Here is a 17008-nt window from a genome sequence, read left to right on the forward strand (position 1 = left end):
ATTAATGTAATTTATACAGCAAATCTGCAGTGATCTTGGTATTGTATTGAGGGTCTTGATGACTAAGTATTCCCAAGTCTAAATTAAATTTCCATATTTGTGAAGATCAAGCTCAACTTCTGAATAGAAAACTTCTGTTAAGTTTCAGCCATGTGATGGTTACACGGGGTGGGGGTGGGGGAATCACTAAAATCATTCAGGTGTGTATATAAGTAATTACAGAAAGTGATGCTAAAACACATCTGCCAATATTGACAAAAATGTCAAAAGCCCAATTACAAAGGACATTTTTGTGTGGCAACCTTTCTGTTCAACCTTTTGGACCCTGTGAAAATTGTTATAAATTGTTATACGGTTGTATATAAAAGCTTTTTTGAGGGCTTTTTTGTAGGGTGGGTTTGGGGATTTTGTTTATTCTTATAACATTATTTCTGTAGTATATTGATTCTCTAGATTATTCAACTCCTTAACCTGTCTGGTTGAAAAGTTTGAAAGCTAAGCAATACCTAAGCAATAGGGAGACTTGATTCTGCTTAGCCAAGTACTCCAGCAAGTATTTCCAGCAGAAGGAAACAGTTTGGCTGTGTGCACTTAAGAAGCAGGTTCTTCCTTCTGTGTATCACAGAATAACAGCTGTATTATTTTCCTCTCTGGTGTCAGCAAACTGAGGATAAAAGAAGGCCCAACAGCTGCAGGTGGCTACTAAGATTTGTCAAATAGTTACAAAAGTGTGCTGGCCAATGAAAGAACACTAATAGAAGGGGAGAAGAGCATTGCTTACAGAATACTTGAGTTTTGGAAAGAGTTGAGGACCAAATTCAAGTCACAGAGCATAAGAACTTTCATAACCTTCCTTAGATGCTAATTATCACAGTGTTTAGTTCTGGGTTTATTTTTGTAAAAAGAATCTGTGTGCATGCAGTAGCTTCCAGATATTTGAAGTATGGTGTTCCGCATATGTGCATATAATATAGTACTTTTTTTGAAAAGCTACTTTTATAACTAGTTTATGCATAAGGACGTTGTTTACTTTTTGTTGCCTCATCTTTGATGAGTGAAAATTGTGATAAGTTGGGCTTGTGAAATTGTTTGGTCACTTGCTGCCTTACTAGAGCCAAGATACTAGAGAAGTGCAAATTAGTTGTAATTACAGTTTCCTGCAGAAGGCTGTTAACTTTCAATTGGATTAGAGTCAGTTTTATAGTATTTTTTAGAATCTAAGTAACATAATTGCAGTTGAGCATAGTTGCTGGGTTTGCTCAACTTCTTACACCCCCTTCCACTGGGAGCTGATTGTTTAAAATATCAGACTCTGGATCTTGGTTTCTAGCTTTGATCTTGAAATATCTCTGCAATCATTACAAAGTCCGGTGCTTGGTGACAGCCAGCATGGCTTCACTAAGGGAAAATCCTGCCTGACCAGTTTGGTGGCCTTCTGTGGGGCTACTGAACTGACGGACAGGGGTAGAGCAGTTGATGTCATCTATCTGGACTTGTGCAAAGCGTTTGACACTGTAACATATGACATCCTTGTCTCTAAATTGGAGAGACATCAATCTGATAGGTGGACCACTCGGTGGATAAAGAACTGGCTGGATGGCCGCTCACAAAGAGTTGTGGTCAATGGCTCAGTGTCCGGCTGGAGACCAGTAATGAGTGGTGTCCCTTAGGGATCGGTGTTGGGCCCGGTCCTGTTTAACATCTTCATCGCTGACATGGACAGTGGGATTGAGTGCGCCCTCAGCAAGTTTGCTGATGACACCAAGCTGTGTGGTTCGGTCAATATGCTGGAGGGAAGGAATGCCATCCAGAGGGACCTTGACGCGCTTGTGAGGTGGGCTGATGCCAACCTCATGAAGTTTAACCGTGACAAGTGCAAGGTCCCACACCTGGGTGGGAGCAATCCCAGGCACAGCTATAGGTTGGGCAAAGAGGAGATTCAGAGCAGCCCTGCGGAGAAGAACTTGGGGGTGTTGGTCAATGAGAAAATGAACATGAGCCAGCTTCACAGCCCAGAAAGCCAACCGTATCCTGGGCTGCATCAAAAGGAGTGTGACCAGCAGGCCAAAGGCGGTGATCCTGCCCCTCTACTCTGCTCTTGTGAGACCTCACCTGGAGTATTGTGTGCAGTTCTGGTGTCCTCAGCATAAAAAGGACATGGAACTGTTGGAACAAGTCCAGAGGAGGGCCACGAGGATGATCAGGGGACTGGAGCACCTCCCGTATGAAGATAGGCTGAGAAAGTTGGGGCTGTTCAGACTGGAGAAGAGAAGGCTGCATGGAGACCTCATAGCAGCCTTCCAGTACCTGAAGGGGGCCTGTAGGGATGTTGGGGATGGACTATTCATTAGGGACTGTAGTGACAGGACAAGGGGTAACGGGTTAAAACTTAAACAGGGGAAGTTTAGATTAGATATAAGGAAGAAATTCTTTCCTGTAACGGTGGTGAGGCACTGGAATGGGTTGCCCAGGGAGGTTGTGAATGTTCCATCCCTGGCAGTGTTCAAGGCCAGGTTGGATAAAGCCCCAGGTGGTATGGTTTAGTGTGAGATGTCCCTGCCCATGGCAGGGGGGTTTGGAACTAGAGATGATCTTAAGGTCCTTTCCAGTCCTAACTATGCTATGATTCTATGATTCTGTAGTACCATGTACTGTTTGGTGCATTAGTCGTTCTCACCAAGTGGCAGTGGTTGGTCGAGAGTTTTCACGACAGACTTTGAAATGGTCATAACTGTTTTGTTCTCATTAAGATTTCAATTTTTTATTAAATCATTAGTTAGCTAATTCAGGGTAGAAGAACACAGGTTTGTTTACTGTTGAGCACAAATGGCAGAGGGGCTAAAACTGGCTGGTGTGTGGAGGTTTATGTGATGATACCACTTAGTCTTCAGAAGGGAGCAATGCAAGAATGCTATCCTCCTGGTTAGATGTTTCAGGCTCTGACCACTGCGAGTAATGAAAATGTACAACTACTCCCTTAAAAAAACCCCTCATGATAGATCAGATGCCAATTATAGCTCTGTTGGTGGGGTTGGTTGGTTTGTTTGGTTTTTTAATTTTTTAAAATTGTGCCTCCTTTAATAATGAAACTGTGGTGTTGATCTTCAGCTCTGTAGATTACTGTGGTCTCTACTCTCCCTACTGTGTTTCCTTTTAATTCCTCTTCCAAGAAAAATTTAAATTGAATCTTCTTTTAAATTATCTACCCAATGACTTTGGTCAATTTAAAGTCATAATGAGGACAAATGAATTAGTAGTTCCCTGTAATGAAGGCTAATCCAGTAATGTCATTGTTTAAATTTTCTGTTCACATCTGCAAGTTCCCTTGTCTTCACTAAGATTTGAACTTGTCAAAAGATGGACTATAAGCCCTTTCACTTTGTAGTGAAGAGACTGCTTTTTTTTCAGTAGGCTTCCTACTTTTATTTCTCAACTACTAAGTTTTCCACTGGCTCTTTTGTACTAGTTGATAGCTTGTACGTTCTACTGAATTTGTTCTTTACCTACTGTGTTTGCAGGCAAGTATAAAGCTTCACTGCTTCTTTGTAACTTTGGTGGTTAATAAGATTGATGCTTAAAAAGAAAAATATATAGAAAAAGGCTTTTTTCTTCATATAGAACAGCACACTAAACCAAATTCTCACTTGATGTTCTAATCCTTAGCCATCTTCAATAGTTAAGTAAAATAACGAATCTGTAAAATATAGCTGTTTTCTCTGTAATGGTTCTGTGAATTCTGTATTGGAATTCATGTTACCATTTCTTAATCTATTCAATATACTGTCATTAAAAACTAAGTTGCTTAAAAGTATTCTGTGTACCTGTTTTAGTATGGCTTTGGCCTTTGGAAGAAAACGTGTAAGAGAATTTATACTAACAACGCCATAAGAGCAAAAATATGTGCATCTGTTGAGATGTTTCATATGACTGCTGTTTGTGTCTTCTTTTAGAGCTACTACACTAACTTAAATACCTTTATTTCAAGGAAAAATTCCCAACATTTATGAACAGAAAGTAATATTTGGTCTCTAGAGTAGAAGTATTTGTTGTTAATGATTGAAATAATTAATAAAAGTATATTGTTTTTGTTGCTGTTTCCCTCTCCCCCTTTGCTTTGTTTTGAGAACAGAATAGAATACAATCTGTTACCTTTTTTTCTTTTTTGTGTGTGTGTTTTCAGGCTCGGATAGCGTTTTTACAAGGGGAAAGAAAGGGTCAAGAAAATTTGAAGAAAGATTTAGTGAGAAGAATAAAAATGTTAGAATATGCATTAAAACAAGAAAGGTATGTATACAAATTGTTCAGCTTTTATCTGACCTGGAAAACTTCACAGACTAAAAGGAATTCAATCATGTGTTGTAAACTGTCTTTACTAGGCAATTCTCTACTTTGTGTAGTCTGTTTTTATGGTTGGTCATCTTTACACTGCATTTTCTTATGACCTTTAGTGTCTGCTATCATTAGAAGTTGCATAATTTTCAAATTGTTTGGTCTCGCATCTTAATCACACAAAGTGCAAATTGGACAGTCTCCCTTTTCTGAGTTAGAGTAATGGTGTACTAAGTAAGAATAAATGTTCCAAACATTTATATCTTACTACTGTACCTTTACCTGCTCTTATGTGTTAAGCTTGAAAGAATGAAAAATTCTGTTCTCTTGATTCTCTACAACTATTGTGTGTATGTTGCATGATGAAACTGTTTTATGTCAGAATGGAAACCTTCAAAAGTTAGCTTTATGTTTTGAAATATTGTTTTTTTTGTGTGGTAGATGCTAGAATGTCTAGTCTTAGTGGGTGCATTTTCTGTAGCAATAGTGCTTTAAGAACTTCAATTCCACTCAGTCCATCCAGGCTAATATCCTTCAAACCTACATGCTCTGGTTATTTTGTTTGACAAAAATTAGTAGTTAATTCTGCAAAAACACTAGGAAAATAATCCTGTCTTGTGCCTATACCTTCAGTAGAGGATTCAATTCTTATATTTATCATGTTCTTCAGAAGTAGTTGAATTAGGCAACAAAACGAGTAGCCTTTAATCATTAATTTTTGAGTAGAAGGAATGTTTTTGCAGAGTAAACTTAAAATTTTGTAGCGAAGTGCAGTTAGGCTTCACCTAGGCATTTTGAAGTTAGTTATTCTAGAGTAAGTATATCTAAATGTATTTTCCATTAGAAATTAAGAGTGACTAGTACAAAGATAACTTCAATTAGTTGGTTTCATACTAGAAACTAATGTTTTGGGCAAGGATGACTACATATGTCCATGAAGCGTCCAGTATAAAGGTGCTGCAGAAAAGAGCCTGAGTTCATACAGAAAGCTGTTTTGGCACATCCTGTGTTTTCTGGTGGAGTAAGAGGCAGAAAGGATGTATTTGTTCTTTCAGCCCTGTCCTCGAAAACTGAAGTAATGCAAGGTTTCCAACCGCTGTAAGACTAAAAGTTAGGTTGTTACATCATACAGGTAATTTGCAGGTCACTCTGGATTCAAGGCAGATGAAAAGTATGCAAAGTGTTGGGGTGTGTGTACTCTTCTTTTAAAGAACATTGAGCATATCAAAGGAGTAGTACGCCGTTATGAGAAACCCAAGTGTCTTGGGTATAAGTAATTTTCTGAAGTAAAAAGAAAGCATTTTGGTTATTGTGGCAATAATAAACTGTATGCTGCATGTACAGAGATATCATAAGGATACACAACCATAAGGCTGTGAGGATTGCCTACTTACTGAGATAAATCAGAGACAGTTAATTACAGCTGGAGCGTGAAGACATCATTTGCAGAATTTAAAGAATGGCATTGGAGATATCTCATTCTTGCTTTCTCCTGAAATGCAGCTGCCTTTATAGTTAGACTTCCTGTAAAGTTCCATTATTCATCTGATGGGCAAGAAACTTGTAAACGTAGGTACAACAGAAGCAGAACAGCAGAAACATGCAGTTTGCTTTAGTTCTTGTGGCTAGTGGGTACAAGCCAACACTGCATACTTTGCAAGGGGAAAATCCTTGCTTAAGTTCCAGCCAGAATTCTCATGAAGGTTGCTGAAAACAGGAACTGAAAGTCTGGGGATGATTGGTGAATGCGTGGGAGGCAGCAAGGAAGCTGTCTGTTATTTTTTCGCTACAAATGCCCAGTAGTTTGGGGGTATCTAATTGTGAAAGTATGATGGATTGAGCAAGGAAAGCAAACAGGTACTGACTTGTCAGCAAATCACCCAGGAATGACAGTATGTTAGTTTCTTGGTTGTTGCAGTGAGTGAAAAAATCAGGTTAAAAATGGTTACTTTTTTGCCATTGTTCCTCTGAGTCAAGAATCATAACTAATGAAATTCTGAGAATTTCAGGTTTGAAAATTGTTGACGGCAAAAACTGTGGTGCACCTGTTTCACCTCTGCCCCCTTTCTGTGTTTGTTTTTAACTTCCTGATGCTGTCAAAGAGTCATGCAGTAAAATATACCAGATTATAGGGAGTCAGAAATGAAATCAGTCAGACAATGATGACTGATTTCTCATAAGAAACCTATGAAACGGGACATCAGTGTGTAAGGTTAAATAAAATGCAGTAGTAGTTACAAAATAGTTTGACATTTCTAGTATTCTTCTGTAAGTGTGTATGCATTGTGTGATAATGCTTTGGAGAAGTAAATTGTTACCGTTTTAATGTCCTTAAATATTTTGGTGGTTCTGTATCAATTTTTTTAATAAAATTGGGCCTAAGTATAGTTCTATGTTTTGGGATTTTTTTTTTTTTGTCTGTAGCTAATGTTTATTCCTTGATGGTGCTTTGAGACCCAGGCAGACTTCTGTTACATACTCTGAGCCACTTTACTCCAACCTTCATTAGCATAGTACTGTGCTTAAAGTAGTAAGACTTGCTGAGATCGTTAAACTGTGGCTTTATTTTGACTTTATGGGGTTTGGACTGGTGCTGGCTTATATCCTTGCAAATGAGTGGTAGCATTCAACAGCTAAATAGCAGGCAGTTAAATTGGTGTAGGGTGTTATTTCTCTTCCTTTTACTTTTTCACTCCTAGAAACCTAGTCTTAGAAGAGTACCAAGTCAGTACTCAAAGGATTCAAAATGTGCCTCTTCTGTAGAGTTCAGTTACTGTGTGTTGTGAGGGCATAATGTCACTGGCTTGTCAACAGCTATGTAGCTTGCTAGTAATTTTTAATATATGTAGTAATTACCCTTGTTTGTATGACAATACAGAAGGGGATTCATGTGCAAAGATATAGCTTACTGGAATTTAATAAGATTAATTTCTTACTGTAAAACAGAAGTTCATGTGAAAGAACTGATCTCATTACATGCATCAGTAGTTCGACTTACTTGTAGTGGCTATTCATTGGTGTAATTTTAGATCAGATATATCATTATCTTCTCTAATGAACAATTAAAGCAGAATTTTAATTATTGTTTTGAAACTGTAGCTGCAGAGTAGAACAACTGCTCCTAAATGGTACTTTATACAGCTCGAATTGAACAAATACATGTTGGCTTTTCAGTTACAGTGCTTTATTGGTTTCACTTATGAATTAAGCAAATGCATTTTGGCAGCTTTATTTAATGTCACAATTTCTTAATTATGTCTTTTTTTTTGTTTCTTTTTTATTGTTCTTTTTTAAACCAAATGTATAGTACGTTATAGCATGTGCACTTTATCTGGAGAACTTAGTGGAACACTGCCCTATTATAATGTGGAACAAAGCTTTTTCTCTCAGTTTAAAGGAGCACCTAGGACAGACAGTCTTACTAGTGCATGAATGAAACACGAACATATTAACAAATAATTTATTACTGTTTAACTGGCAGTCAGTCAGATTCAGGTCACACAAATACCTACTTTTCAGGAGCCTCACAGTTTTTTTGTTATAATTGCTACAAAATGCAGAATTTTATCTTGCTATAAAGGGTCCATAGTGCCATCTACTGACCGTTTGTTAATGAGACTGTTCCTAATTGCGAGTTCAGCAGAAACTTCTGTAATTTAGAAGAGAATCTTCTATATCATCAAGTACGTCAGTCAGCATTTGAGATGAACTGTTACCTTCCATTTGAAAAAAAAACTTGCAGCAGCGGCACAGCTGTTTGAGGAGATCTGTTGGAAATCCTTCATTTTGTCCACCCAGCATATGCTCCGTTATGTATCTTTTCTCAGGAAGTTCCATATTCAGGAGTAGTCTCTAAGATTGGTGGAAGCTAGATTTAGTTATTCTTAAAGCTTTGGTCAAATATTAATACAGAATTATGAAGACAGTCATATTTTATAGAGACTTCCTCAAAATGTGGCTGCTAACAGTTTTACAGAGAGCTTTCACCTTGGCTCTACTACAGAAGATCTAGAGTTCTGTTCCCTGAAATTTTGAGTATTGTTGCAAATGATCTACAAGGCAAAAGTCAAACTGAAAGATCTAAGATAGAGAATTCCAGGATTTAGGTGTCAATAGTTCGTGTGGTATTCCTGAAGGTAAAGGGAGCTGAAGACATATTGATAGGCAATGTGGGTAGAGAGTAAGATTTGCAAGACTTATGCATACCTGCCTGGAAATAGTATCATGAAGAGTGATTTTTAAAAAGTGATGGAGAAGGAGAGGTTAGAAGATCAGCAATCAGGAGATGGGAAGGAGTGGGGCACGTTTGCATTGGTGGACTGAGAATGGAATTGGAATTGAAAGCTAAGCCTCTAGTCAATGAGGAAGAGAAAAATCAGGAACAGAATACATGTGATGAGGGAAATCACACTCCAGGATGGCTCTTCAGAGGGACAGATCTCCATTTTAAGCAAAGACAGAACAGGAGGAAAATTGAAGAGGAATTTGAAGGTGACAAAACGGCAGGAATCCCAAATATGAGGTTCATTCACGGGAGTGTGATTGGTTAGCTGCGACAGTGCTACAGCAGCAAAGCCAATCTCTGCTAAATACTTGAACCCACTGTTTCTTGAAAGGTTCTTATAGTAGCCCACATGCATGGAAAAACAAAACCTTTTAGAACATACTAAAACCTCATCTGTAAGTTGTTTCAAAACTGTGTTCTTGAAAGGCTAGAAATAATTGTATGATGCAGTAATGATCACAACAGTTTTATTTGGGTAAATTGTTAGTATGGTTTTAGATGGGAATAGTAGAATGTTATGATCTGGTAAGAGCATTGTACGCTAATTTCTTAAACGTTTGCATGCTTTTTCAGGGCAAAATACCATAAATTAAAATATGGCACAGAATTGAACCAAGGTGACTTGAAAATGCCAACTTTTGATTCAGGTAACTTTTTTACAATAGTCTGTTTCAGTGTTATTTGTTTATATACTGTTCTAGATTTGCTGTGCTCAATTTATTGCAGCTTTCAGTCTCCTCACACCCCATCCCCAGGTGTGTTAGAGAATATCTCCAGGAAAGGTTTGGCATTGATTATGTATTGTTTGACCTGAAAATCAAAATTAATTGCCCTTTTTTGAAAGAGCTCTGAATGTCAAAGAAAGCTTTAAATGAGGTTATACAATTCCTATTTAGCTGCTGCTTCTCATTATTTCTGATAATATCCATTCTTGAATCATTTTTTTTTTTTTTTTTTCTCCTTCTGCTATCCATCTGGAAGAAGGGCATAAGTGCAGAACAAACATAACAAATACTGTTGGTATTTGGTGGTTTTATAGGATACTAATATTTAAAGAATGGGGAAAAAAAGTTGTATTGCATTGGCTTGCAGGAAAAAAAATTGTTGCAGAGCTTCTGGTTTTATCTTAAATCAAGGGAAAAAAAAGTCCAAAGAGAAAAAAGGCTGTTCTTATTGGTCCTGTGGAGTGCATCTTTATTTTGCAATGTAGATATCAAGCTGATCATAACATTCTTGCTCTTAACAGTACTGCAGATACAGGAAAGGATTTTTTCATAACAACATTAGACTATTTAATAAGCAGAATTGCATGTAGCTTCTCTTGAAATGTAGGTCTTTATTCCCCACCCTATTTTTTTGTTCTGTTTTAGAAGTGCTTTCATATTCAGTTGAAACTAGACATCATGATTCATATTTCTTGCTTGATGGGATTTTTTTTTCCCATGTGTTTAGAAGCATTCTAAGTTAGAAGTTAAAATCCTTAAACTCTAGTTTGTGCTATGTTTTATAGTCTCTACCATGGTAAAAATGCAGTGGTTCTAGATTTTAAGTGTTGATAGTAAAGTGATGGAATTTGCTAAACTTGATGTGTTAGTTTTCTCCAAATGCTGATGTGTGTCACTACTTCATTTATTTGAACTGTATTTTTTATGTTGCTTCCTAAGCACTTCTGCTTTGTGAAAGAGATATATAGCCTGTTTTCTTAGCAGTAACACTTCAGTACACATTCTTTTATGTACAAGTTAAATATTTTTCTGGTTACTTTTCTGCGTATAAGGGGTCAGGATTTTTCAGTGATACTGTTCAATTATTTGCCTGATGCTTCAGCAACGAATTAGGGGAAAAAATAATTGAAAAGCACTGCATCTAATTTAAATCTTTTAGTTTCATTGGTATTTTGTAAAAAGTAAATTGAGTTCAAACAAACAAAGCCACCCAACTATGACACTGTATCTTTCAGAAGAAACCAAAGATACGGAGGTTCCCGCAGTACCTCAAAATAGCCAATTGACCTGGAAGCAAGGCAGACAGTTACTGAGACAGTAAGTAACGTTGTTGAATGTTGGTGTATTCAAGCTTTTCTATGAAGTACAAGCTGTATATGTATATACTTACTCTATGAAACACAGTAACCGAGATGCATAAATAGTGGTTCATTTTTCTGAACTTCATAGTCTTGAGCTTAGGCAGCATAGAGTAAGGTTTTACATATGAAATGAGTTAACAGCGAAGCTTATTTTTCCATGGTATAACAGTGGCATTAGTTTTTAACAGTCAATACTAAATTCTTTCCTTTTCCCTCAAATATGCTTTCCTGTTTTTTCTCTTAATGCTAGGTATCTTCAGGAAGTAGGTTATACCGATACAATATTGGACGTACGCTCGCAGCGAGTAAGGTCTTTGCTTGGGCTCTCCAATTCAGAACCAAATGGTTCAGTAGAGACAAAGAACTTGGAGCAAATCCTCAATGGAGGTGAATCTCCTTCATCAAAACAAAAGGGACAGGAAATCAAAAGGTAAGTGAAGGGATAAGAAATGCCTGAAGTTTGCTTTTCTTCGCCATTGATATGTGCCGGTCATTTCATATTGAACTTTCAACTGTACGGTCTGTGAACAGGTGTGGGTGTAATGGACTACAAATGATTATGAACTTCAGTGAAATTGATTATACATAGGAATATAGGTATCTATGTGTGTATGTATGTACACATATGTGTATTATATGTATGTACAGGAAAATGTGTATTGAAGTTGAATTTGTCATGTAACCCTTTGGAGTTATTTTAAGGAAAGATTCAGTTGAGTGGTGCTTCTACAGTAAGGAATTAGGGCAGCTATAGAAACTTCATATTTGTTGTTTTGGTTGTTTTAAAGCTCTTAAGCTGTTAGGTAGCAGTTGCATTTAATCTGATTAACCGTCTAAAATCTCTTCAGCAAGTAAAATGGATTCTGTCTTGATGTTTCTATTTATGTAGGAATTCTGGTGATGTTCTTGAAACATTTAACTTCTTAGAAAATGCAGATGATAGTGATGAAGAAGAAGAGAGTGACATGATTGAAGATATTGCAGACGGAAAAGAAAAGCACCGGATAAATAAGAAACACAAAGTAAAATATTTTTATTTTTTTTTTTTTAGTATATATAGATCTGAAATCCCCTTTAAAAAGAGATTTTATTTTTTTTTCCAGATGACTATAAATGTTAAAATGTTGTTGTACCTTTGTTATCTGAATGGATTGTGAGCAGACGCAGTATTGGTAAATTTGGTAGTTTAGTGAATGCATTATCTGTTTGCAAATGTGAATTAATTGCTGAAAGAGGTAATTGATTTGCCATCCTAGCTTCTCTGCATACTTTTGAGGGCTTTTATGAGGCAAATTTAGCACAATACAGTGTGCATCCTTTCCAAATTTTGGAGAAGGTAGGGACAATTTCTTAGAAGGAACTAAATTAGTAATTAAAAAAAAAAATCATTTCCATGCCAAATATTTGTTTAATTCTTCCTTGTTTTGCAGCTTTTTATTAAATACTTTAAGAGCCTGGCAGAGACTTATCTCCAGTAGTTTGGTTCTGGTTTATTTTACTTTATAGTTTACCATTCTGTGAGCAACTTTGACTTACCTGTACTTTCTTAGTTATATTCCTCCTGTACTGGCAGAATTTCTGTGTCATTGGGGTTTCTTCGTGTAAAGAGGTTTATTTATGAACATTGTATTCACAGTTGTATTACTTTTTTATTAGTAGAGTTTTTTGTAGCATTATGACCCTTGTGGCTGCGTTGGATTTTCCCAAATAGCAGTGTTACCTTGTCTTGACACAAGTCTTAATCTTCAAACTTGAGTTGTCAGGGTGGGTTTTTCACCATACCTTTGGTATTAACTTGTACTTTTGGTAAACAGATTAAGCAGGCAATCAGTGGGATTTTTTTTTTTTTGTTCTAAGGCAGTAGATCATGTGATAAAAAGATTTATCTAATGAGTAAATCTCCAAGCAGATATGAAGACATAACTTGTTTTGGTTTTTTTAATTCTTGACGAAGCTTGTTGTTTTTTTCTTATAGAAAGTATAAGCATCATTTATAGGTATCTTTGTTAAAATTGTCTTATTCTGCGAAAGGATGAGAATATTGTCCAAGTTATAGAAACATAACCCCATATGGAAATCTTCACCTGCAGAACAAAACAAAACTTTTCACTGATGTCGTGATGCGGGGTGGTTTTTGTTTAAGGTGAAGGTGTGGTAGGACTAGTAAAAAGATACTTTTCAGAAGATAATGTATTTTGCAAGCTTATATTTAACACTGAAATAGACCTGCAAATCAAAAGGAAAAAAGGCTTCTGGATCAGTAAAAAACACAGTTTCTATGTAAAGCTTTTCTACTGATGTTGCAAGAAAAAAATTTTCCAATTAATAGGTTTTAAAGATTGGGATGTATGGGATTGTTTTTGTTGTTAGTGTTCTTTTGATTTCTTAATGATCGCTATACTGCACTGCACAGCTCTCTTTTTTTTCTGTTTTGTTTTTAATAAGCAGCTCTAGATCTGACTATATCTGTGTATCTTTTTCTGCATTTCATGTTGAAAAATGTTTTCTCCTGAAACAAGATACTCGGAGAGAGTAATCTATATTGTTTCTAAATATTTGAGTAGAAAATATGTTCATGAATCAAATGCAGAAAAACATTTATCTGTTTGCAGATTGGTAATGAAGGTTTAGCTGCTGACCTTACAGATGACCCTGATACTGAGGAAGCTTTGAAAGAATTTGATTTTTTAGTGACAGCTGAAGATGGTGAGGGAGCTGGAGAAGCTCGAAGTTCAGGAGATGGAACAGAGTGGGGTAAGATGCTAACAGAAGCTTTTAGAAATAAAGGAATACTTGTTCATGTTAGTGCACAAGAGTTGCAATACCTACTAAGATGATGTGGATGTGTGGATGATTGCGGTGATCAGCTGCTGCTGCTTAGTAGTACACCTGATACTGAAACTTGTTTCTATACATACATATATATACTGTTGTAGTTGCCACAAATACAATTCTAGTTATGTTTGTTTCAGGTTTTGGTCTTCATTCCAAAATTGAAATAGAATATTTTATTTCCTGAATAAGAAAAACTAGGATTTGGAATATTTTTATACCTGAATTAAATGTGTTTTCATATCTAGATTCTTTTTTGCATTTTTTTTTCTGATCAAGAGCTTTAAACTTTCTGTGCTCAAGTTAAATAGATTTCTTTGGTGTACTTGTAAAAACGGTCAATTAGTATATTTAGGTTTTCTGGCGGAGATTTTTAGATGTTATTGCTAATGTGGCTTGCATCTGTAGAATCAAAAAGTACTATTATACTGGCATAACTATTTTAGTGTAGATAAGAAAAGTAAGTAGGTTAATAATTTGATGTGAAACAAACTATGCTAAGTCAGAAGCTCCTGGAGCTTTTGCATTTCAAAGAAGAAATTGAAAGAGGGAGATAATTTGCATAGGAAAAAGAATAATGAACAAAATAATTCATGTCTGCCTTGAAGTGGGAAATTGACCATCTGAACGGTGGTAAAAGCAATTTTGTGGTTGCATACTCTTAAGTCTTTTGTTGTAAGGCCAAAAAATGGCAGTAGATCATCTTGACCATTTTGTCATTGAGACAATGAATTTGTCATACTTGGATAAACACTTTGTAGAGCAAAGAGAATATAAAGACCTACAGGAATCAGAATACTGGCTCATCTTCCAGAAAAATCACCCAGTCTTGATCTTGAAGGTATGAGGGATTAGAAAGCATTCCTTCTTGGAACTTAGTATCAAAGGATTTAGTCACCTTTATTTTTAAAAGTCAGTCTTATTTCTAGTTGGAAGATGAAGCTGGAAAATTGATGTTACCTTTAGCTTTGGTAATGCCTATCTGATTTTAGAAGTATTTTAGTTGCTTGGTGGTGTTCCCCTTTTGAAGGTAATGTTACTTGATTTGTTTCTTGATCATAGTTTTATTTAGCCAAACAGGCAAATCTCTTGGTATAGGAGGTCTCACAGGCTCTGAAGCCAAGGTTTTGACTTTGGTTGCAACATCACTTCAAATGTGTAGTAATGCAGAAAGTTCTGGGTCTAGCATCAGTCTTACCACTGTTCTATGTAGAAGGAAAGACAGATTGATACTGTAATTCATGCATTAAAGATTTATTCATTTTTTCAGAGCATACTGCTCTGAACTAGCTTGTCAGTTGATATACCAAGTAATTCCTTTCCAAGATTACTGTCTCTGTCATCTTCCTAGGTAGTTAACCAGAATGTGGAGGATTCTGTTTTGTTTTGCAGTGCCACTTTGCAAGTTACATTTTTTTCAAACTTGTTTTTGGGCAGTTTGGTTAAAAACTCTCCCAGATGTAAAATAAAATCTAAGAATGTTTTTTAAAAATCAAATTGAACCAACCCCACTTTTGAATGTCTTTTATTACAGTTTAAGTGAACTCATAGCAAAAGTAACTCAGAGCATTTTAGAAGCTTGTACACACTTAGTGATAGCTTTGTTTGTGACAGCTAGTTTAACTGCAGTAATTCTGTTCTTACCAAAACACTTGTGTCTGGGGCAGGGAAGTTGGGTGGAGGAAATGAAGATGAACCTGCTTTCATCTGTAAAAGTATGTGTTCAAAATTTTGCCATTTGAAGACAATATTTGTAAGTTAGTTGTATAATTCGTACTAACTTACTGTTTAAATAGTGAGTCGAAAGACATACTTCTAGCTGTAGTAGCATTGCTTCTTTAATAGTATGTCACTGATTTCAGTACAGCTGCTCTTTCCTTAAATGGATGTTTAAGGATATAATCTATCCAGTCTTGGCATTAAGTGTCACTTCTTTAAAGATCAGTATGTAAATTTGAAATATTTAAAGACAATGCTTCTTTATTACCTATCAAAAATAACAAGTATTGTCTCACTGAAATACCTTCTAAAATAAAATAATACTTTGCCTAAACCAGTTTATTTTAGCCTCTTACATTATTTTGAGCTCTCCGAAACTTGAAATCTCCAGGTCCATCCATTTATTCATTTATTTTTGAGGGAGAACTTTAATGTTAAAATTCATACTTCATAATGTAAGTAGTTCTTCTGGTTTCTTAGCATTTTTTTTATTTCCTGTTTTAGTTTTCCTGTCATTGGCATCCTTCTATCACTTTTTATTCTTGCGAAGTTTTAAGATATCTGAAAAAATGTAAATATTTACATGTGTATTTCTTTATAATACTTTTATTTAGTATCTGGAAACCAAACTTCTGGTGTTTAACCTCTAGACCTGTTGCCTAGTCTTGCTTTATTATTATTGTCAGTACATAATTGTCAAAGTATTGTCTGTAGGTCTAATTTCAGATATGTTAAAATGTTTCATTGCCAGATTTGATAGTTATATTTTCTATTGGAGACTTCTGCAAACCAGCCACTGAGTGTGGAAGTTTGGGTTGCTTGTTTTTGCCTTCCTGTATTAGCACTTTTTAGAAACACATTCTCTTTTTGTAGGTGCCTCATTTAATGTACTTTGAGTCATAAATTATTTTCAAGCATTGTGATTTAAAGTGTCCTATCATGCAACGTTTCACTTAAGAGCAGCTTGTCTTCAAAATAGTGAAAATGAGTAAATTCAAACAGTGTTAAATAAAGTATGCAGCATGCTAAAAAATGGTCATTTTTAGATTAAAGAATTTATAAATGCCTTTTGGTGATACAGTATCATCAAGAAAAAGATGCATGTAGAACTTCTGCTTGCTTAAGCAAACAGGAGTAAATACATATTGTTACATATTACAGCTGTTATGTATTATATAATCTTTTTATTTTGCTTAAATTTCGATGACTGTGTTTATCACTGAATTTTTCTCTTCATGAAAGACAAAAAGTTCTGTTTACAGGTGGACAAATTTAAAGAATGACTGTGCTCAGAACTCTAGGAGGCATCTTAAAAAACAAAATAAATTGTTTCTCTACCAAGTACTATTGGCTAGTGAACATCCCAGCCACTCTGCCCTGTCCTGATGTCAATTTAGTGTGGGCTGTGAACACTACAGGCAATTTGGGGAAGTTCATAATTAGGAGTAGTTATGGAGGTGGTCTTAGGCTCTGTTCTGAAATACTGTGCATACCTGAAACACACTGCTGGCTTTAGATTTCCTAGAAATTTTAATTGAAATTGATTTCACAGCCTCTCTGGTTAATCAACGTTAGTGTTTTATCTAGTTTTCTATTTAGAACCTACAATCAGCAGCTGATAGCACTGTTTTTCAGTATTTAGGTCTGCAAGCTTACATTTTTCCTGTTTTCTGCTGACCGAATGAGCCCAGTTCCTTCAAGTTCTTTGTCTTGATATTTAATGCACTGTTTGTTTTGCAGTCTGCAGACATTTTCTA

At 35.9% G+C, this 17008-nt stretch overlaps 1 protein-coding gene across 5 annotated transcripts in view; it reads left to right on the forward strand.

Annotated features, from left to right (window-relative positions):
• Nucleotides 1–17008, forward strand: part of STRN3 (striatin 3) — a 64127-nt gene that overhangs the window by 17375 nt on the left and 29744 nt on the right. For 4 of the 5 annotated variants that reach the window (XM_065686454.1, XM_065686455.1, XM_065686458.1 and 1 more), the window contains exons 2-7: nt 4181–4284; nt 9188–9261; nt 10575–10656; nt 10951–11130; nt 11590–11722; nt 13313–13454. In XM_065686454.1, coding sequence (XP_065542526.1) covers nt 4181–4284; nt 9188–9261; nt 10575–10656; nt 10951–11130; nt 11590–11722; nt 13313–13454 — 715 coding nt within the window. The remainder of the gene's footprint in view (nt 1–4180; nt 4285–9187; nt 9262–10574; nt 10657–10950; nt 11131–11589; nt 11723–13312; nt 13455–17008) is intronic. The other variant, XM_065686457.1, reaches the window with a different exon arrangement.

Source organism: Lathamus discolor, chromosome 6, assembly GCF_037157495.1.
Source record: "Lathamus discolor isolate bLatDis1 chromosome 6, bLatDis1.hap1, whole genome shotgun sequence".
NCBI lineage: Eukaryota > Metazoa > Chordata > Aves > Psittaciformes > Psittacidae > Lathamus > Lathamus discolor.